This window comes from Apostichopus japonicus, chromosome 16, assembly GCF_037975245.1.
Source record: "Apostichopus japonicus isolate 1M-3 chromosome 16, ASM3797524v1, whole genome shotgun sequence".
NCBI lineage: Eukaryota > Metazoa > Echinodermata > Holothuroidea > Aspidochirotida > Stichopodidae > Apostichopus > Apostichopus japonicus.
In genome coordinates, this window is record NC_092576.1 from 44,729,047 (window position 1) to 44,752,194 (window position 23,148).

Here is a 23,148-nt window from a genome sequence, read left to right on the forward strand (position 1 = left end):
ATGTGGGTAATATGCATATACAGTAACAGTAAGCCTTGACTTTTTTTTTTTTAGTTGTGATGGGAGAGATTGGAGAGATATTGAGTGAATAAGAGACAAAGATATTCATTTTCAGGCTTTTTTAAACCTGCTTGGATAAAGAGGACCCTCAAAACCCTGTGGAACAAGAAATTCAGATTACTTCCTTGGAAGTTTCGTTCTATGTCGTTAATTTCTCTGTAAATATCTGTAATGTTATTCTCAATTCAAAAGGAAAGGCAATCCGGACGTTCACTGGTAAAAATGGCCGCTGTTTATGAATAAAGTTTAAACAAGTTTGACCGTTTAGAGACATTGAAAACTCGCTCAAACCACATGCCGCACTCTGAAAAAAAAGTTACTTTCTGTAGCTTGTAAGTGAATTTTTTTGGTTATGTCGCTACAACATGTAGACAGTAATGAAACATGATACCTTGTTATCTCTTAGATGGATAAAAGATGTACATCGCTGATATGTATTGATATGTATTGATGGTATTAACCGTATAGCTGTATGTGTTGACTGTACACTAGTGTTTAATTACCGACGGTAGCAAGCTGTGTGTTTATTTCTGGAATTGATAGTGAAGTCTAACACTTCTGTTACACTTCATTCGAAACTACGTCAGATTACCGGCATTAGACGTTCTTTTTGCGCGAGCCTTTACTTCCTATTAATGTGCAATATATAAGGGCAATTTGCTTCATTTTTTTCATTGACATGAATATAGCTATACTGATCAATGTTATTAATATTTTTCCTGCATCTCCATGGTTATACATTACAGTAATGTTCAAGATGTCTAGAGACGTAATTTATCAACATGTATTACAAGTATTAAACTATGAGTGATTTCTAAAACACCGGCGAAGAAAGTTGGTGGACTAAAGACGTTCATGACAAGAGGTTAGGGTAATTTACATCTTCATATCAATTGGGTAACATATTTCAGTTTTAAACAATTTAGTCGGACGAGTCCTCCCTACCTCTGTCTTTTCCAGATGAACGCAAGGCCATACATGTTTCGCCTTTAAGGAGAAATACTTCACCACGTCAACTTATCCGTCACCTGCTTGATGACTACACACCAAATTTCCCATGGTACAATTTTGTATGTAGCAATAATACACCCTAGCTGCACGTGTAAGCTACCGTAACATTTGAAAAGAGCAACGGCATGTCAAAAATGAATGTTTCATGGAATATTCCAAAATAAATTTTTATGTAGACAAGAACAAATGATGTATTATTGTGATTGAGAGAAGAACCAGAGTATACCTTCTCGAAATCTTACTTGAGGCTTTGAACTGACACAAATTTGAATGATATATCGCTCAATAAATCTGTGACGTTTTATGAAGTTTATGTTGGGAGAGAGCCAACTCTAATGCACGCACGTTCATCTCAAATTACCTTAATTCGTTGTTTTTGTCATGTCATTTTTATCAAGAGACCCTAATACGGAATTGTAATTGCACCCACCTCTGTTTAAACCTCTCTGTAAGGATTACGGCATAACGTTATCACTCAGCCACGTACCGTTAGGGCTAGCATCTTATCGGTGCAATAAAATACCGTGTAATACAATATGGGCAATATATCTTCATTTTCGAGATTCTTTGCTTAAAAGAGGCCAATATATTCTTCCTTTGGGTAATATGTTTAAAAGGGGGATTTTTTAATTAAGATATGCACATCGATTTTCATTTTAAAGGCCGAAATCACAATGTTTCCGAAAGTGCTATTTTTACCACACGCGCATATATTCAATATCAGAATGCCCATCTTCAATGCTTTCTAATTTACCTTGTTTTTAATTAATTTTAAAAAATCTAAATAGAAACAAACTTTTTCAACCCCCATTAACTCGCTTCCAACAATATTTGCAGAATGTAACTCTATCGTTCCAATTAAATAGGCAGAACTAAGGGCGACAGTAAATATGTTGCCCTAAGTCAAATGTTGCCCTAAGTGCTTTGGTTTTCACATATATATATATATATATATATATATATATATATATATATATATATATATATATATATATATATATATATATATATATATATATATATATATATAGATATAGATATAGATATAGATATAGATATAGATATAGATATAGATATATATATATATATATATATATATATATATATATATATATATATATCTATATATATATATATCTATATATATATATCTATATATATATATATACATATACATATATATATATATAGATATAGATATATATATATATATATATATATATATATATATATCTATATATATATATATATATATATATATACATATACATATATATATACATATACATATATATATATATATATATATATATATATATATTTGACTAAATTATGTCATTAGGGGACAAAAACTCGGAAAAAAATGTAATTTAGGAGACAATTTTCATTTCAGGAGACATTGTTTTGTCTCCGAAGTTCTTTCAGATGATATCTCGGCGTTACCGCTGAAATCAAACCTCCCGCCAATACCAGAAGTGGCTCTTGCATCCCGCCAGAGTGTGGAATACTCCATTTAGTAATAGGAGCGTCCAGTCTTCATTACAAGGCAATTTAAAATTGCAAGAAATATACTGAGTTGTTTTCACATTCCACTTTGGAGACAATCATTTTTTTGTGAACTACGGGCATATCCTGCTGTATATCTCTTCTAGATTTCTACAGAATATGTTTTTATTACTTCTATACCGGTCCATAGTCGCAACGTTATGAATATAACAAAATCGTGAGATATATAGACGATTTTCCGAAAATCGTTCCTATTTTCGTTATGGTAAGTTCTGATGACGTAATTCATCCGCTCAATTCACTAACCGCACTCGTACGTGTACTAGCTTACAACTTACAAGTGCAAGCCAGGGACATCGGATCAAGTTATTGTGTTTGACCAATGGTAAGTTAATCGAGAAAGAGTTAGTTTAGCATGTCATATACGGAATAAACAGTGATTTTACTTTGACAGAGTAAATTTAGGAGGCAAGCCCAGTGATTGCATCCACCGAACAATGTTCCCAAGCTGATGGCGTAGGCCGAAGTTATCCTTGACTAACGTTATGCTACAGTTACAATAGGCATATCTACCCTACACTACAGTAGGCCTACATACGGAACTGAAGTGCAGACTAAATGTTTTATTTCTAAATCTAATTATTTATGATTATGATTATTTTTTATTATTTTTAGTCTAATTCGTTAAGTATATTTATATTTTATTTTTTCGTTATTGTCTGTTGTGGTTTTTATAATGCCTTATCTTAATAAATCAATCATATAAACTAAGACGGTTCATTGGCATGGATGGATGATGGAGATAGAGCGAATAATTGGTCACATTTTGGTTCCATGTAGCGAAATGCTTGAAACAATTTTGAATTTTTTTCATACTTGTGAAATTAATTACATCTACTTCGATTACTGTTTTTTCCTTGAACGATGGTGCATATTTTTTGACAGTGAAGTTGACTTTGATTTTGCTAGACATTTTGTGTCCTATTGGAATTACCCATGTGAAATAGCTCACATTTGATGCTGGCTAAAGAAATTAGGTAGGCTATTGCCTAGTCAATTAGTAGTACTAAGGCCTAGGCCTGTAGTAACTACATAAGTAATGACTGGTGTTAAGGCCTAAGCCTATATAGCGAAATGTTAGGCCTAGGCAGGCCTAAGCAAAGGCATGTAGCACATATACACATAAGTAAGTCTACGTTAGGCCCTAGACTAATTTCTAAGTTTATGTGTTTGGCTATTTGCACTTCTACTTCCCTTGTACTCTAACTTCAAAGTTAATTTCAGGGACCAAAGTTGTGAATAATAAGTGGGCTACCTCATACTCATACTCATGGTCTTACATTCAAAGCCTTGATAATTTCACATCTAGGGCTAATACTCCGAGTCCTACAAACTCCCTTTACCCTAAGTAAAGGGTTTCTTGTACCTGCATAATTGTTTAGGTCTAGGGTTAGGCTGTGATGGCTGTAGGGAATCAGAATCTGATTTCAAGGGGAGGGGGACTTAAAAAGTGCACTTTGCCTTGGCTAGAGAAGAAAAATGGAAACATCAAACATACAAAGCTTTGAATCCAGCACTTGAAGCAATATCTCCCCACTGCCCTTGTCCCCGGATTAAGGATTTTAAATAGGCATTGTGACTTCTACCTCCACTGTTCTTCACTCATGAGAATTAGTAAAAGGGTCAAATGCAGTCATCCCAATTTTTCCTGTATTTCAAGCTTGTCTGGCTCTTTCCAACAAGACCATTCATTTGTTTCTGAATTGTTAAATTTATGGAAGATAAGTCCTTGGATCTATATGTTATTCATAATTCTTTTATATCATTCTAAGGGACTTGCATAGGAAGCACTTTGGAGATTGCCTGTTGTATCTACTTAGACCCAGTGTTGGATACCAAAGTAATAACAAACAAAATTGTTGTCACTTGTCAAAGTGTGTTGTGTACAGAAATGTCTTTTCATCCATTTTCAAGCAAGGCATCCCCCCCCCTACCACCCGCTCCCTGAAGAAGTCTATGTAAGGTGAACTGCATCATAGCATACCAATCATGTTTGTTAATATGACACTGTTTTTCATATACTGAACCAATACTGTTATATACACATGCGTAGGCCTACTATATGTAGTGGCAAATACAAAACTGTTTATCCTCAATCTCAAAGAAGTGACAAATAAAGGAGCTTTGATGCTCATTATTATATATAAATAGAGGTTATGTAACAGTGAAACAGATTTAGAATAGGTATATTTTCCTGCATTTATATAAGTGCTTTATCATTTTTATACTACAGCCCATAATGACTTGTGAATGTGATGTGGACTGGACAGTCGTTTCACTTATATTAGCACTAACTGGCATCGCAGCTGCACTGATTTACATATCATTTATACTACTTATGCATCCATGGTAAGGAACTTTCAGAATTATTCTTTGTTTTTTCCATACAAATTATGCATATTTGTTCAACCTATATCTACTATAAGAAAACAGTTTTCAATTGAAAGGGTTGTGTCATACTGTACACAGTATTGTAATGTATTGTAATGTGAAATTTGTACAGTTATGTGATATCCTACTTCAGAGTGCCGCTGTGACAGCACTAAAGAACATATAGGCCGACCCAAAATGTGTAACACCTACCTTACTGCCCAGTCCCTAATTTTGAAGATTATTATTGAGATTTAACTGCATTTAGATTTTACAACAAGTATATATGTAAAACAGCAAATAGCACAATCACTTTAGGAATAATTTATATCTGGGTCATTCCATATCAAATCACCAGATTTTGGGGTATGTTGTAGTTCGACATTTTTGAAAAATTCCCAAATTTATTGCATGAGTGGACCACCATAAAATAAGCATATTCTGAAAATTTCAGTTGCATTGCTTTACAATTGGCCGATTTAAAATTCTTTGAAATTCCGCAATTTGTCACCACCATGGCAATTTGGCATTTTCTTGACTTTTGAGGTCTCATTTCTCAGCAATTACACATTCTACTACCTTTCTATTACAGATGCCTATAGAGTCTAACCCATAGAACAGGAAAATAAAAAATTAGGCTACAAAAATATTGTCTTGTGGAGTTAGGTCAACTTAAAAGTGTCAAAATATTTAATTTTTGTACTTTTCACTAAAAAATGTGCTATTTTTAGTGATGAATTGCTCCTAAACCATTGCTTCAGGGTACTTGATTCCTTCAGAGGTTATTATGTCTAGTACAAACATTACAAAATAATGATTACAATGCTTTCCTAGAATATGTTTGCCAGTTGTGCAACTCTAAAGTTGCTATTTCATGCTGCGATTCAGCATGAGGTAGGGGTTTTGATGCCAATTTTTTACCAAAGTAACCATGTTAGAGGTGTCAGGGTTTATACTTTATTAATAAGTATAAAGTTCTTACACATTAACAAATTTCAGGCTTCTAGCTGTTCTCAATATTAATTTATGAAGTTGTTAAGTTGCTCCGATGTACAAAAGAGGTCGTTTTTGACGGCCAATAACTCAAAACGCGTCAAATTAAAAAAAATTGATAATTTTTTCTGGAAGAGATATAGTACCACCCTGTTTGTACAAAAAATTTCAGGAGGGTGTTTTGCCTTATTTTGAAATGAAAAATCCTCAAAGTTTGTCAAAGTCAGTACACACATATGTATGTACAGTGTGTACAGTACATACACTGCACTGATTTTATATGTACGGAGTGTCATGAGTGCCAGAAGACTATGTTTAAACTAACACTAATATACTCACTGTACATATACAAATGGTTGAATTAGAAGACTTGACTATAGAATTAATTTCAACCAGTACATGTATGTACAGTACAAAACTGTACTGGGTGTACATGTACAGTGTGTTAGTGTTGTTTTAACATAGTCTTCTGGCATTCATGGCACTCCGTACATATACACTCAGTACAGTGTATGTACTGTACACACTGTTCATACATATGTGTGTACTGGTTGAAATTCATTTTATAAGTCTTCTAATTAAATGAATTCAACCAGGAGCAGACAAGTACATTGCAAATAGTATTTTGTTATATGAAATTAAAAACTGCACAGTATTGAACTGAATGACCTTGAAGTACAGTACAATACCCAGGGTCAAAACTCATGGAACATCAAAACAGGCAAAAACGTTTTTTTGTAAAAATCCCAAACTTTGAGGATTTTTCATTTCAAAATAAGGCAAAACACCCTCCTGAAATTTTTTGTACAAACAGGGTGGTACTATATCTCTTCCAGAAAAAATTATCAATTTTTTTTAATTTGACGCGTTTTGAGTTATTGGCCGTCAAAAACGACCTCTTTTGTACATCGGAGCAACTTAACAACTTCATAAATTAATATTGAGAACAGCTAGAACCCTGAAATTTGTTAATGTGTAAGAACTTTATACTTATTAATAAAGTATAAACCCTGACACCTCTAACATGGTTACTTTGGTAAAAAATTGGCATCAAAACCCCTACCTCATACTGAATCGCAGCATGAAATAGCAACTTTAGAGTTGCACAACTTGCAAACATAGTCTAGGAAAGCATTGTAATCATTATTTTGTAATACTTGTACTAGACATAATAACCTCTGAAAGAATCAAGTACCCTGAAGCAATGGTTTAGGAGCAATTCATCACTAAAAATAGCACATTTTTTAGTGAAAAGTACAAAAATCAAATATTTTGACACTTTTAAGTTGACCTAACTCTACAAGACAATATTTTTGTAGCCTAATTTTTTATTTTCCTGTTCTATGGGATAGACTCTTTAGGCGTCTGTATTAGAAAGGTAGTAGAATGTTCAATTGCTGAGAAATGAGACCTCAAAAGTCAAGAAAATGCCAAAATGCCATGGTGGCGACAAATTGCGGAATTTCAAAGTGTGATAAATCGGCCAATTGTAAAGCAATGAAACTGAAATTTTCAGAATATGCTTATTTTATGGTGGTCCAATCATACAATAAATTTGGGAATTTTTGGAAAGGGTGCAGCAACAGCCATCCGTGATTTGACACGGAATGACCCATCTTCTCAAATTAATGGCCTTATGTAGAATCATCTCTATACATAAAAACAAAGGACTACAGTTGTTAGTTTTAAATGTATATATAAATTAATCCTTACATTGCTCCAGATGAATAAATCAACCAAGTGAGATTGTGCACTCAGTGTTCCAGGTGGATATATCCGCCTTAGAGGAATGGTGTGTTCAATGTATTAGTTTGTAACACCCCGTCCCATGCTGTTTTCATTTCTGAAATGTTTATATTAGAGTAAAGGATGCAATTCCACAGAAATCTATGCTATACATGCAGTTGCACTGATATTTTTGGAGAATTTTACAATTGGACATGGCTTGTTGCTGCAAGTAGTGTATAGAGGAGGCACTTGCTGAAATAATAGCTGATCTCAGCAGTGATGATGAGGGTTTTGCTACTTGAATTCAGCATTACAGTGATATTAGTTCACATTATAAGTTAAATTTATCAAACTAAACACTTTCAAAGTTTTTCAAAGTATATACCATAAGAATGTAAATTTAGTTTCCAACAATATTTATGTATAGTAAGATGGGGTAAAAAAAAAACGTTTCCTTAAAGTTTAACATAAAACTCGTTAGGTAGATGCTTAGGTAGATATTTTAGCATTGTCAGTTGACAAATTGGAATACCTTCCTAAATAGCCATAATAAAAATTTCAATCACAATGAGTAAAGGAGAAATTCAAGAAAAGGGGTGGTTTTTTTTTACCCCGGCAACAGTTAGTTATAAAAATGTAAATTATTATATTGGTAGAAATTAGAGGAGCATAGATGTACTCCCTGTGTCAATCATATAGCAATTCTAACATTCTGTGATAAATATAAACCATTTTGGGAGGAAATTAGGACTGGTCTTTTTTTACCCCAAACGGACACTAAACACTGGGGTAAAAAAAACCCACGTCATTCGAGAAAAATGTCAGATCGTGCGGGTAATTACATTACTGATTCATGTAGGTACACCTCTTATTATCATAACCAAGAAACAAAAACCTCTATATCAGTTCTAATATTTTTGCGGGATAAAGTTAAAGGACAGTGTTCAGAACTTAAATATTTGCTATTTTTAGAGTATGGGAAAAATCGGCGCTAAAAGTATCGGTACGCCGATGGAAAAGAATAGTAACAATCAATAAAGTATGTCCGAATTGACTTGGGCACCATGGTTTTCACATACACCATACAAAAATGTGTTTCTATTTCTCACGACTTGTAGTGGGGGTGGGTTTTTTTTTACCCCAACTACCCTGTGTTTTTTTTTTACCCCGTCTTACTATATGTGTTATGTTAGGCCTTGGCAAATGATTAACTCAACTAAAGTAGTCTACAAAGTGCAATATTATGCCTGGCCTGGTCCAGTTATATGTGTAAGCTTTGCTGATGTGACAGGCTTTTAAATATGCAAAAATGACTACGTGCCACACGGTCAGAGCAGGGGTAACTTGTGATGCAATAATAGCGCGTTCAAAATGAGAATGTGAAAGACACAGTTCAATTTCTCTTCTGTTTCTATGCTATAACCTGTAAATGTGTGTGTGAGTACTCACAAGAGGACAAAGTCTGTCTAGTCTATGTATAATTACCTTCACCTGACTTAAAAATTTAACTGATTGACAATGACAGGGTAATCTTTCTATTGTTAGGAGTTAGTATAAAAAGGACAAAAACAAAGAGGAAAATATCACAAGAATTTACAGTTAAAAAGCATGTTTCTGGAGACAGGCCTCTCCGCCTAGTTTTGTTCAGTACAGGGTTAGGGTTAGGGTTTGATTTAGTTCCAATTCTGATGATTTTTTTTTTACTTCAGAAAACTGCAAACATGGGTGCTCCAACAGATGCTCCTCCACCATATCCCGATGGCGAAAAAGCAGGTATTACATAAAGCTACCACTCATTCATTTAACAGTAACCTATAGAATCATTTCTGTTGCTCAGAGGTGCCAGTTGGAATGCAGAATCATATATAATTTTTGCCAGTTTTTTCTTTGTTACTGATTTATTACGTTCAGTGATATGCTCACGCCAGGCTGCGGCGGGAAGGCATGTGTTGGCCGTGCACGGCAGTTCTAAATCCCTCCAAGTACAAAGAGAATTGTAAACATTTCTGCCTGGCACTATTCTTGATGATTAATATCACAGCTTTTACCAAATTTACCAACAAATGGGAGAACAGTTGGGACAGAAGTTAGCTCCAGAATCAGAAAAAGATAGCACCATTTGCCATCTGAGTATACTTGCAAAGATTTTCCAAATGGGAGGGGGACACCCCACCACTTAGACCCTTCCTCCAGGACGTGGATCACACAACCTTGCAAACCCGTCCGGCACTCAAATATTCCTGAGCACATCCCTGTACATAAACACAGGTAGTCAAGGCGTTCTGTGAAAATTCCTAACATGGCTTTGTGATATAAGTTTTAAATGAAATTGAGGTGTCATCCATGGTTACACGGTAGTGTTGCTTCTGACTACCCCCCCCTCACCCCACAACCTCATCCCTAGCCTAGCAGGTAAAGGGATCACCACCAACTATGGTCTGGATAGTAGAGTTGGTAGAGCATATGACTCGTTATCATGAGGTCACTCTGGTTCGGAAACGTGTTTTCGCTCAACTCTTTCTCCATGGTGTGTATAAATTTTATCAAGTCAGATTTTCTGTTAGAATCTGTAGGTGGTCAATTTTGGTATCGTTTCTTCGTCGTCGATATTTGTGGTGTTTTGATTTTTGATACAGATATCGTTTGATAGTTTGGTCATAGGTGGTCTTACTGCGATCGAGCTTTCCGACTTAGACAGGAGTTCTAACCAAGTAAATTCAACTCAACGATGTCTACATTGCATTGTCATCGTCAACATTGTCCGCATAACTTCTACCCAGCAACATGTTTTTTTTCTGCATTCATTTTTTACACCCGTTACAACCCTTTTCTCCTCTTGTGATTACAGATTCACCTCCATATACCGAGGGCACGGCTTACCCTCCTCTCTTGCAACAGGGATATCCACAAATGGGGCAATTACCTCAAGCACAACAGCCAGCTCCAGGGTATTCGGCACAACAACCAGCCCCAGGGCATCAGGTAAGCATATATGTCCACATCCCCGCCTCTCCCCCTCCCCTAGTTTTTTGGTTGCTGTTTGGTGATATTCCTTTGCACGATATTGATATATTACATCATATACAACCTACGTGGGTTATGATTTTTCATCATACTACTTTCTTTATCAGTTTTTGCACTGTTGCACACAGGATACTGCACCGCACTGCACGTATATTGCAGTGTATTTCTTGTATTGCAGTATGAAAGTCGATTGAAACCTTTAATATTAAAAAATGTCGAAACTAGCCAGAGTTTTCTTTTGGTCTTTCTCTTGTTTGTGGATTTGAAAAATGATAAATTTGGGAGACAATGAATACATACTGCAGTAAAAAAATTCAGAAAGTCTGTACCAGTGGCGTTTCCTCTAATAAATTAAATGTTACAGCCAAAATATCTTTGACAAAAGTATACATAGTGTCATAGGACATGGGTGTAGAGTCTAAACGTGCATATATGTGACCACCCAGACCATACAGAACTAAAACAGGTACTCACGATTTCAGTTTTTCCCATCCACTACATAATAATGCTATAGTAACAGGCTATTGTATATTAAATCAGGCTTTGTAATTATTGCAAAGTTTGTTTACAGGCCTGTGCAATTGCATAGACAGTAAATGATCCAAAGCTGCAATCCTCAATTGAATATGACATTCATATACATGCTTTCTTTTGCTTTATGCTAAGGATTCTGATGAAAGCGATGATGATGATGATGGTGATGTAAATGATCCACCGTATTGCCTAGATGATGATCAGCCTGTAAGTTTGTGAGGTCGACTATATCATTAGCAAAGCAATAGTTACCAAAACACCTCCTAACATTTTCACTTGAACACTTCATTGGTAAATTTTGCCACTTCCTTGTAGACACCACCCTTCTCTAATTATCTAAATTGGTAGGTAGGGTCCCTTTGAGGCTTTCAGTTTATTTCAAAGTGTGTGTATCGGAAACATGCAGAATCTTTGTATATGAAGATATGTTTGAAGTTTAACAAACTTTGGTTGTGTAAAACATTTGGTTTGTCTGAAAATGAAGAGCTGGCATGAGCCGAATGGCACGATGTGATATCAGATTACTACAAAGGTAGTCACTTTGATGACTATTTAGTTGGTATTCAATCTGGAATGCTTATTGTCAAATTGGTCCATGATTTTTGGAAGCTTCAAGTTTGTATAAACATTGATAAATTTGAACCTAGTGTCAATAAATTTGTCTACATTTGTAATATTTTTATTAGTATAATGCCCTGTTATAGATTTTATGTATCTACACTTTGAAGTATCCTGTATTCTATTTTATACAGCCACAACAGAATATGCGATGCGGTAGACGAAAATTGCGTGACTATGTTTCAGATAGTGAGGACTCTGATGAGGATTGTTCTGATAGCAATGGGGTGTTGCAACGACTTGCAAATCTACGTTACCTAAGAGAAGGAAACTACAAAAAACCAAGAAGAACGTGCCCATTTTGCTCTAAATCCTACAGTGAGAAACTGGCAAGACACATTGGAACTATCCATAGACACATTCCACAAGTTGCTGCAGCATTGAAGCTTCCAAAGAAGGAAATGGATGAAGCCTTTTCAAAGATGAGGAAGGAGGGGATCCTGATGGTAAACAAAGAAAAGATGAAAAGCAGAACACCAGTGTTTGAGAGAGAGAGAAACACTGCATCCAATCAACCCCTTGTCATGTGTGGACTATGCAAAGGTTTCTATGTCAAAAAGTGTTTCTCCAGACATAAGATAAAGTGTCAAGGTGATAGCTGTGAAGAAGCATGTACAATACCTGTGTCATTACTAATGTCTGAAACAACAAACCAAAACAAACTTTTGTCCGAGTTTAGTGTAAACATTTTATACAAATTCCGAGGCGATGAAGTGGGTTCTATTTGCAGAGAGGACCCTGTGATCCTGAATGTTGGCAAAAGACTATGGGATAAGGGACGAGCCAAGGAAAACAAGAAAACGGAGGTTCGTAAGTCTGTAATGAGTGACATGAGGAGACTTGCCTCACTTTATCTGCACTTCAAGGAGCAAAAGACTATCCATGCTTCACATTTTACTCTGGAAACTGGTACATCAAGGGATATGTTTGATCGAAAGAACTTCAGCATCCTGAGTGAAGCAATTAATGCTTACACACTAAACAAAGAGAAAGCCAGTATCAAGTCAGGATTAAAACTTGGTATCTATTATCTTCTAAAGAAGGCCTCAAAGGTGATCAAAGCAACACATCTTGTAGAAGAGAATGACATTGCAGCAGCTGACATAGACAGGTTTGTCTCTGTTCTAGAGCTAAATCAGAACTTTCTGTTTGGAGATGCTTCATATCAAATAAATATGAACCGCCAAAAGAACTTGAGAAAACCTGCGGCACTTCCACTGGAAGAAGACATCAACAAACTTCGAAGTTATACTGTGGCAACATTGAACTCAATGATGAATGATGACTTTATCATCTGGGATTCACACAACTTTAAGAAATTACGGGATCTAACTGTCACAAGATTAACACTCTTCAATGCAAGAAGAGGTGGTGAGCCCAGTCGTTTGTCATTGGATGAGTGGAGACAGGCCAGTTGTAATGCTTGGATTGATAAACAAAAGGCAGAGGCTATTCAGGATCCTGTAGCGAAACATCTCCTTAATGAGCTCAAAGTCACATACCAATCTGGCTAAAGGTAACAACCACTTGGTTCCAGTATTGTTCCCTGATGATTGTATTAAGCCCATGGAAACACTCACTAGCAAGGAAACCAGAAGCACAGCATGCATAAGACAATGCAACCCATACGTCTTTGCATGCACACAAGGATCCAACAATCATGTGAGTGGATGGCACGCCCTTAATGGTGTTTGTGATGACGCAGGCATTGACAGCACATCAAATCTTACAGCCACCAAAAATAGGCACAGAATTAGCACCATCTATGCATCACTTGAAATTCCTGAAAAGGAGAGAGCACTCTTTTTTAAGCATATGGGACACAGTGCAGACATAAATGAAAACATTTATCAAGCACCTGCTGCAATAATGGAGGTTGTGAGAGTAGGGAAGCAACTGCAACAAATTGATAAAGGTGAGAAACTGGGCACCATGCATATACCTTGGGCAGACAGCTCTGGGTAAAACTCATCAACATGACCATTCCTTGACAAATTAGAACTAGGCATCAGGGATGGCTGTAAAACGTGTGAGGGCACTTAAGCTATTAGATACAACCCACCAGTAATTTGAGCATACTGGGCCAGTCATCACTGGATTGTAAGTGATGTACCTCACTCATCATTTTGGTATGCTTGGGTGTGGAAATATGAAATTTTAGCAGGAGTGTCACAGCACATAGATATGAACTTATTTTCCTACTAGGGTATTAATTGAGTTTTTAGAAAAATATCTAACTTACTTGTTTTAGTAGTTTTACAATGTATTTTTCTTATTTACACAGCAAATCCATCCACGCAAAATGATGAGTACTCTTCCGATGGTGCAGAGAACAGCTCAGGTATTTTCCTACTAGGGTATTTAATTGAGTTTTTAGAAAAATATCTAACTTGCATTTTTAGTAGTTTTACAATGTATTTTTCTTATCTACACAGCAAATCCATCCACTCAAAATGATGAGTACTCTTCCGATGGTGCAGAGAGCAGCAGTTCAGGTATTGTACAAAATCATGTTGAATCTTTTTTGTAATGAATATTTTTTAAATTGATAGCACTTTTTTATTGCAATTTATTTATTAATTTAAGCCTATATGTGTGTGGTTTGGATTTGTTATCAGATTTCAAGAATGCCTTGCAGCATTTTATTGTAGAAAAATAAACAGTTTTGTTATAAGTTACATGAGGTAAGGTTAAGGTGGTAACACTTGGTAAAGCGCACATTACTGTAAAACACTCAATAGCGCTCAATGGTAGAGTGTCCATTTAAGTCATGTCTACTTCAGTTGAGACTCATGTCAAGTAAATTAAACTTCGTCCAGAAATTCAAACTTTTAGTCTGAGTCACGGGCATGTTGTTGTTGTTACAACACAAGAATAAATTTTGTTCTAATGATTTAATGTTGATATGTTTGTAATATTCTTGCACTACAGACAGTCAGGCAGGCACCATTTTAAGCTCTGAAGCAGAGTACCACGTTCAACGAGGTAATCAAATTTTCTTTAACCTAAAGTGTACGTGCATTAAAACCAGAGCATTTCTCAAATTTGTAATGTTACTCCATGAAGAAAAATATACTTTCAACGTGCATTTACTTTGTAGATTATGTATGATGCTTACTGAATAGAAATTTAATTTTATTATCTAATTGAAATCAGTGCGAGATAAAAAACTTTACATATTGCTGTTCATTTAATTGTAACTTCTAATATGAATTATGTTAACGAAGGTGTTGGTGAGAGTTGCCTGACAAAAGTGTGAATTATATGAACAGAAACGTGCCTTCTGATATGTGATTAGCATGTTTCTAAACTAATTTGAAAATGAGACAGTTCTCTAATCGGTGAATCAACTGATGGAAATGAAACATAGGATTCTAGTAAAAAGGATACTCAAAAATTGAATATATTGAGCATATATAATGTTTTTTTCAATGTTATTGTGGACCATGCTTCACATTACATCTCTATATCATGTAAAACACACAAACATGCATACACAAAGGCAGTATCTATTGGTCTGTTTTGAATATGGTATGTTATTTAGTGGAGGATACTTAATCAGTGTGTTTTCATTAGATGTTCCACATTATTTTGTTTGCTTGATGTAATCGATTCATTCAACAATGCTATCAATGTCATTTCTTTTATGCAGGATGCAAACGAAAGCATGATGATGCTGGTAAAGTAAAATCAGGTTGGTCATTGATGATATCACTTGTCTATGATAACACAGCTAGCTGTAGTTTAGTCATGTATATAAGTTAGTATGGCAGCTACATAGTCCTGTTTCCCTCATATAGCTGGTGTGTGCAGTCAAGTTTCAGAAAAAGAACAAGCATTGAGGATAGCTTTCTTACCCCTGTCATGGCCAATAACTATGTACCTATGTGGGATAGATGATAGAAACAGTTTATGAGGCAGTTACACCTAAGCAGTCTGCCTAGGCACCATCTTCCAGTGTTAAATTTTTGTCTCAGATTTGTCAAATTTACGCTCCATTCGACAGGACGAAAATATACAAGATGGAATCAAAAGGATACTGCACAGGTGCTTAAATACTTCAAAGGAATGATTACTGGCACCCAAGAGAAAACCATACCAGGTATGTATTTGTGCTGTCATTTGTAATTCAAAGTTTATATAATGGATATGATCATGAAGGTGTATCCAAGCACCCATATTGATAAAAACATACTTGTAAATCAATGATATTTGCAGCCTGATTCTGTGAAAGTTTGTTAACTGAACACAGTTGACTTTTGGTGTGTATCTGTTACATAGGATGTCATTGTTGTAAGAATATAATTTTTCTCTAAGCAATTGATATGACCTACCAGTACCAAGCAAATGACAACTGCAGATTAATGTAACACACTGCACTGCTTGCTATGCTGAAGTTAAAGGTGTACATTTCAACTTCTTAGCAATTGCTCTTCTTTTTGGCTTGCAGAGACGCAGGTTGCTTTGCACTTTTTTAGGTTTCTGGAGTCAAAGCAAACTGAAATTATGGAATTTCAAAATAAAAATAAAACGAAAAATGAGAAAATGTAAAACATTAGAAAGTTATCATGAAATAGGTCTCTCTCGCTGAAACTAGTTGTTCCTTTGTAACATTAGAGGCTCATTCGCTCATAATTAACATAATATTCATACATAATTGTGCCATGCCAAATCCACGAAGTCTTGTATACTTAATATTGTCATAGAAAAGTCGAAGAATTTACTTTTCAAGATCGTGCCAGACTTTCTCATCAGTCATTTAGTAGTAAACCTCTAGTTCTATATCAAATATAGTTTAGAAATGTAGTTGGGATTTTTTCTGCTTGTTTGGTTCCTTAATTGCTAAAAGCAAATGACCTATGTTTTCAGGGTGGCGTGTATGCGTGACATGTGTGTGTGTGACGCTTTGCTTGTATGCACGATAACTCAACAAGGGCATGACAAATCATTACCATATTTGGTGAGTAGATGAACCCTATAGATTTTGGCGCTCATAACATGTATATTAATGAGGTCCAAGGTCAAACGTGAAAAACTCCAAATTGCAATAACTTGGCTACTATTAGTTGGAATTTCGTCAAACTTGGTATGATGATATTGGTAGACAGTCTTCACACACTGATATGTGTTGTAATAATTATCATGCATATTAATGAGGGGGCGGGCTTAGCAATATTTCGGTATGAACAGTTTGTATGCACAATAACCTAAGGAATTGACCCATGATTACCATACTTGGTGGGTAGGTGGCCCATTGTGAGTAGATGAACCCTTTTGATTTTGGTGCTCATATCATGAATATTAATGAGGTCACGGGGTCAAACGTGGAAAACTCTAAATTGCAAAAACTTGGCTACTATTAGTTGGAATTTCGTCAAACTTGGTATGATGATATTGGTAGATAGTCTTCACACACTGATGTGTTTTGCAATTATTATCATGCATATTAATGAGGGGGCGGGCTTAGCAATATTTCGGTACGAACAGTTTGTATGCACAATAACCTAAGGAATTGACCCATGATTACCATACTTGGTGGGGTAGGTGGCCCATTGTGAGTAGATGAGCCCTTTTGATTTTGGTGCTCATATCATGAATATTAATGAGGTCACGGGGTCAAACGTGGAAAACTCTAAATTGCAAAAACTTGGCTACTATTCGTTGGAATTTCGTCAAACTTGGTATGATGATATTGGTAGATAGTCTTCACACACTGATATGTTTTGCAATTATTATCATGCATATTAATGAGGGGGCGGGCTTAGCAATATTTTGGTATGAACAGTTTGTATGCACAATAACCTAAGGAATTGACCCATGATTACCATACTTGGTGGGTAGGTGGCCCATTGTGAGTAGATGAACCATTTTGATATTGGTGCTCATATCATGAATATTAATGAGGTCACGGGGTCAAACGTGGAAAACTCTATATTGCAAAAACTTGGCTACTATTAGTTGGAATTTCGTCAAACTTGGTATGATGATATTGGTAGATAGTCTTCACACACTGATATGTTTTGCAATTATTATCATGCATATTAATGAGGGGGCGGGCTTAGCAATATTTCGGTATGAACAGTTTGTATGCACAATAACCTAAGGAATTGACCCATGATTACCATACTTGGTGGGTAGGTGGCCCATTGTGAGTAGATGAACCCTTTTGATTTTGGTGCTCATATCATGAATATTAATGAGGTCACATGGTCAAACGTGGAAAACTTCAAATTGCAAAAACTTGGCTACCATTAGTCGGAATTTTGTCAAACTTGGTATGATGATATTGGTAGATTGTCTTCACACACTGATGTGTGTTGCAATTGATATCAGGGCTTAGCATTACTTTGGCAACAAAATTTTGTGTGCATGAATTGTTGTTATTTTAGTAGGGCTTTCTTAGAAATTTCCCTATGAATGGAACTAATGAACAGCAGCAAGAAACCATGAAACCATGAAATGTTTTATTCTGGATTTTCTTTGATTTGTAGGTAGACATGACGTGGAAGTATTTCTCAAGAAATGCAGACTATCAACATCTTATGACTGCTTGACCATAAGAAGTAAGGTCATGAATGAAAGAAACAAGTGGCATCGGTTAAATGGCCTACAAGAATAATGTGTGACTGTGCCTTATAAGTATACACATGATGTGAAAGGTTTTTTTTTTAAAGAAATGCAGACTATATCACCATGTTATGATTGTTTTGCTACCTGAAGTAATGTCACAATTGAAAGAAACAAGTGGCATCAGTTACATGGTCTACATTAATAATGTGTGACTGTGCCTTATAAGTATACACATGATGTGAAAGGTTTTTCTTAAAGAAATGCAGACTATCACCATGTTATGATTGTTTTGCTACCTGAAGTAATGTCACAATTGAAAGAAACAAGTGGCATCAGTTACATGGTCTACAAGAATAATGTGTGACTGTGCCTTATAAGTATACACATGATGTGAAAGGTTTTTTTTTAAAGAAATGCAGACTATCACCATGTTATGATTGTTTTGCTACCTGAAGTAATGTCACAATTGAAAGAAACAAGTGGCATCAGTTACATGGTCTACAAGAATAATGTGTGACTGTGCCTTATAAGTATACACATGATGTGAAAGGTTTTTTTTTTTAAAGAAATGCAGACTATCACCATGTTTTGATTGTTTTGCTACAAGAAGTAATGTCACAATTGAAAGAAACAAGTGGCATCAGTTACATGGTCTACATTAATAATGTGTGACTGTGCCTTATAAGTATACACATGATGTGAAAGTTTTTTTTTTTTTTGAAGAAATGCAGACTATCACCATGTTATGATTGTTTTGCTACCTGAAGTAATGTCACAATTGAAAGAAACAAGTGGCATCAGTTACATGGTCTACAAGAATAATGTGTGACTGTGCCTTATAAGTATACACATGATGTGAAAGGTTTTTTTTTAAAGAAATGCAGACTATCACCATGTTATGATTGTTTTGCTACCTGAAGTAATGTCACAATTGAAAGAAACAAGTGGCATCAGTTACATGGTCTACATTAATAATGTGTGACTGTGCCTTATAAGTATACACATGATGTGAAAGGTTTTTTTTTTAAAGAAATGCAGACTATCACCATGTTTTGATTGTTTTGCTACAAGAAGTAATGTCACAATTGAAAGAAACAAGTGGCATCAGTTACATGGTCTACATTAATAATGTGTGACTGTGCCTTATAAGTATACACATGATGTGAAAGGTTTTTTTTTTAAAGAAATGCAGACTATCACCATGTTTTGATTGTTTTGCTACAAGAAGTAATGTCACAATTGAAAGAAACAAGTGGCATCAGTTACATGGTCTACAAGAATAATGTGTGACTGCCTTATAAGTATACACATGATGTGAAAGGTTTTTTTTTAAAAAGAAATGCAGACTATCACCATGTTATGAATGTTTTGCTACCTGAAGTAATGTCACAATTGAAAGAAACAAGTGGCATCAGTTACATGGTCTACATTAATAATGTGTGACTGTGCCTTATAAGTATACACATGATGCGAAAGGTTTTTTTTTTTAAAGAAATGCAGACTATCACCATGTTTTGATTGTTTTGCTACAAGAAGTAATGTCACAATTGAAAGAAACAAGTGGCATCAGTTACATGGTCTACAAGAATAATGTGTGACTGCCTTATACACATGATGTGAAAGTTTTTTTTTTAAAAAGAAATGCAGACTATCACCATGTTATGATTGTTTTGCTACAAGAAGTAATGTCACAATTGAAAGAAACAAGTGGCATCAGTTACATGGTCTACATTAATAATGTGTGACTGTGCCTTATAAGTATACACATGATGTGAAAGTTTTTTTTTTTTTTAAAGAAATGCAGACTATCACCATGTTTTGATTGTTTTGCTACAAGAAGTAATGTCACAATTGAAAGAAACAAGTGGCATCAGTTACATGGTCTACAAGAATAATGTGTGACTGCCTTATAAGTATACACATGATGTGAAAGTTTTTTTTTAAAAAAGAAATGCAGACTATCACCATGTTATGATTGTTTTGCTACAAGAAGTAATGTCACAATTGAAAGAAACAAGTGGCATCAGTTACATGATATGACTGTGCCGTATAAGTAGACACATTAAAGAAATGCAAACTATCAACATTTTATGATTGTTTTGCTACAAGGCTTAATTAGTTTTGGTTATAGGAGATATTTTTTGATGGGTGTGCCTAACAAATGCTTTTTAATGAGATGGCAATTACCATATTTACAGGCTCTTTAATGTTGGCAGGTAAATATATGTAAATTTCTTGATGGTGAGGTAACTCACAAAAGAGACATTTTAGCATCTTTTCTGGCAACAGTTTGCACTCTCTTAAACCATTTTGATTTATACCAGCTTGTTTCATCAGAATTGTTACTTTTTGTCAATTTCACCCATGCTTGTCTGAATTATTTAGGCAAGTTCTTTTAAGAAGCTAAAACTTAACCAGTGGAGGTTAGGAAGCTGCATCAGCTGTCTGCTATGGGACATTTTACAAGACAAGACTTCAAGTTTATGTCTCAACTGTTTATTTGCCATTGTAAGAAACTATATAACAGTCCTAATTGTAGCTGTGTATGTTAACTATGCCTCAGTATTTTGCTAACAAAACTTACGTAATAAAGTTAAAATATCTCATTGGTGTTATTCAGTCCAGTCCAGGCTAAATATAAATACTAATTGATTGCCAGATAGAAATTTTGCTACAGAGTAATTGTTGTATGCCTATTCAATTGTCGTATATGCTAAATTCTAATTATTTCAAACTTAATTGGTAAATCGAAAAGTATTGTGTGCATTAACACAAGCTTCAACACTGATTCCATATGAACTTATACAAAGGTTTCATCTGATTATATAATATTTCAGCACAGGCCTCATTGAACACTATATGCATAATGGTTCGTTTTGGCTGTTCTTTTTCTTGCCTAAAATGTTTGCAGAAATTTAGTTATTGACCATAGTAACATTCGGTTGTTGTTTTGAGTTAAGATTTAAACCCATTTCATATGGTTTGTTATATGGTATGTTAAATGCCCGTGTGTTATATGTTGAGCTGAAAATAAACTTGACTAAACTTTACCTTATTAGTGTCATCTATTTTGTACACTCAATTTCATTCTAGATTGATGTGTATTTTAATATTTAGCGACAATTAGTACCTCCCATATAGTGTTGCACGTCTTAGCAACCCTCCCCTTTATGTGCACTTTAACAGACAGCTAACCTTATAGAAAAAAAAAAAAACATTCCAAAATGGTACAGTGCATGCAATTCCAATATATTAAGAGCCTCTTTTTGTTGGTCGCTATTCTTCACTTTTGTACAGATGTGTACCCACAGACAAATATTCCTCTCCATTGAGGTACTCAGCTGTTGTCTGGTCATTTCATAAAATAATAAATCACGCGACGAAAAATCTTTACTCTTAACAGTGTAACAAATTATGAATAAATGAAGGGACTTCAATCCCTAGTTGCGTATGTTGAGTTGGAACTCCGGAGTATCGGTGAATTCGTATTTAGTGGTGAAGAGTATAAAAAGCATACCAGCTAAGTCCGAGGTAAAAGAAACGATCAATTCCGCGTACAAATAAACTGCTATTTACATGTCTGTAATGTTGGGTAGGCTTAGTTTGTTACATCTATTACGGTCCATTTAATCACGGAGGGCGTGGGCCTGGCGGACACTCCAAATGAAAACAAATTCTTTGTATTCGTTACGCTTCCATAACGATCGTTTACGTCTATTATAAAAACGTAATAGTGAACAGTTTGGAATAGATATACGGAAATCACAATATATATTTTAATATTAAGTTTGCTTCTTAGGAGACGTCTCCTTAATATGCCTTTCTTCATAAAATGTCTCCCAAAAGAAGGAATTGCAATAAAAAAAAAAATTGGGAGACAAAATAACACTACAGAGAGTTATATCTTTGGTCCATTCCTTTATGATCGCATTTTTTTTTTGTAGCTATTGAGACATAACCTTGCAAGCTAAAATGCATAAAATTTTAACTCGCTGGGCATTTCGTTCAAGATTTATGCAACATATACAATATTGTCTCCCATATATCATATTATAATCATTGTCTCCTAATGGTACAATAAAGTGGTATATATACATATATATATATATATATATATGTATATATATATGTATATATATATATATATATATATATATATAGATATATATATATATATATGTATATGTATATATATATATATATATATATATATGTATATATATATATGTATATATATATATATATATATATATATATATATATATATATATATATATATATATATATATATATATATATATATATATATATATATATATATATATTCCTAGTGAGGAACCTAATGTGGAGCATCGCCGGAAAGAACGTGACTGCTGTTTCTGGGATCGCGAAAAACTTCGTCGAGGGCCAGTGAATTTCGCGGTACAACGGACCGAGAATCGTCGTCATCAAGGTCGTGGCCGCTGAGGAATATCGCCGTTGGAACAGACCAGCGTGTTTTAAAGTGTATCCTATCTTGTTAATTTGTCTGTGTTCCTCTCAGAATATATATATATATTTTCATTTATATATATATATATATATATATATATATATATATATGTGTGTGTGTGTGTGTTTAATAAGAAACGGCGAGGGGGGGGGGGAATGGAATGGGATGGGCGAAAGCTGACA

General features: G+C 34.9%; 2 protein-coding genes across 4 annotated transcripts; both read left to right on the forward strand.

Moving 5' to 3' along the window:
• The first annotated feature begins 2,417 nt into the window (after positions 1-2,417).
• On the forward strand, positions 2,418-13,423 carry LOC139983459 (uncharacterized). Of its 3 annotated transcripts, none has more exons than XM_071997011.1 (6): positions 2,418-2,842; positions 4,871-4,986; positions 9,438-9,501; positions 10,577-10,710; positions 11,419-11,493; positions 12,039-13,423. In XM_071997011.1, the coding sequence occupies exons 2-6, from the start codon at positions 4,984-4,986 to the stop codon at positions 13,416-13,418; spliced, it is 1,656 nt and encodes a 551-aa protein (XP_071853112.1). In that variant the 5' UTR covers positions 2,418-2,842; positions 4,871-4,983; the 3' UTR covers positions 13,419-13,423. The 3 variants fall into 3 exon arrangements, with proteins under 3 accessions (XP_071853112.1, XP_071853114.1, XP_071853111.1); XM_071997010.1 differs by lacking the exon at positions 2,418-2,842 and adding an exon at positions 2,874-2,962; XM_071997013.1 differs by lacking the exons at positions 2,418-2,842; positions 11,419-11,493 and having other exon boundaries at positions 2,863-4,986.
• A 47-nt stretch (positions 13,424-13,470) lies between these two features.
• On the forward strand, positions 13,471-21,524 carry LOC139983460 (uncharacterized). The gene is made up of 7 exons (XM_071997014.1): positions 13,471-13,819; positions 14,189-14,245; positions 14,340-14,399; positions 14,836-14,889; positions 15,557-15,598; positions 15,911-16,006; positions 18,396-21,524. The coding sequence occupies exons 1-7, from the start codon at positions 13,471-13,473 to the stop codon at positions 18,521-18,523; spliced, it is 786 nt and encodes a 261-aa protein (XP_071853115.1). The 3' UTR covers positions 18,524-21,524.
• Positions 21,525-23,148: the final 1,624 nt, after the last annotated feature.

What these genes read in the sequence shown, in the direction of transcription:
- LOC139983459 (XM_071997011.1), top strand. An exon ending in TCCCGATGGCGAAAAAGCAG is followed by an intron (nt 9,502 to 10,576) that starts GTATTACATAAA and finishes TTGTGATTACAG; the next exon opens with ATTCACCTCCATATACCGAG. An exon ending in GCCTAGATGATGATCAGCCT is followed by an intron (nt 11,494 to 12,038) that starts GTAAGTTTGTGA and finishes TATTTTATACAG; the next exon opens with CCACAACAGAATATGCGATG.
- LOC139983460 (XM_071997014.1), top strand. Translation starts at nt 13,471, where the DNA reads ATGGAAACACTCACTAGCAAGGAAACCAGAAGCACAGCATGCATAAGA. An exon ending in TGGTGCAGAGAACAGCTCAG is followed by an intron (nt 14,246 to 14,339) that starts GTATTTTCCTAC and finishes TTATCTACACAG; the next exon opens with CAAATCCATCCACTCAAAAT. An exon ending in AGAGTACCACGTTCAACGAG is followed by an intron (nt 14,890 to 15,556) that starts GTAATCAAATTT and finishes TCTTTTATGCAG; the next exon opens with GATGCAAACGAAAGCATGAT.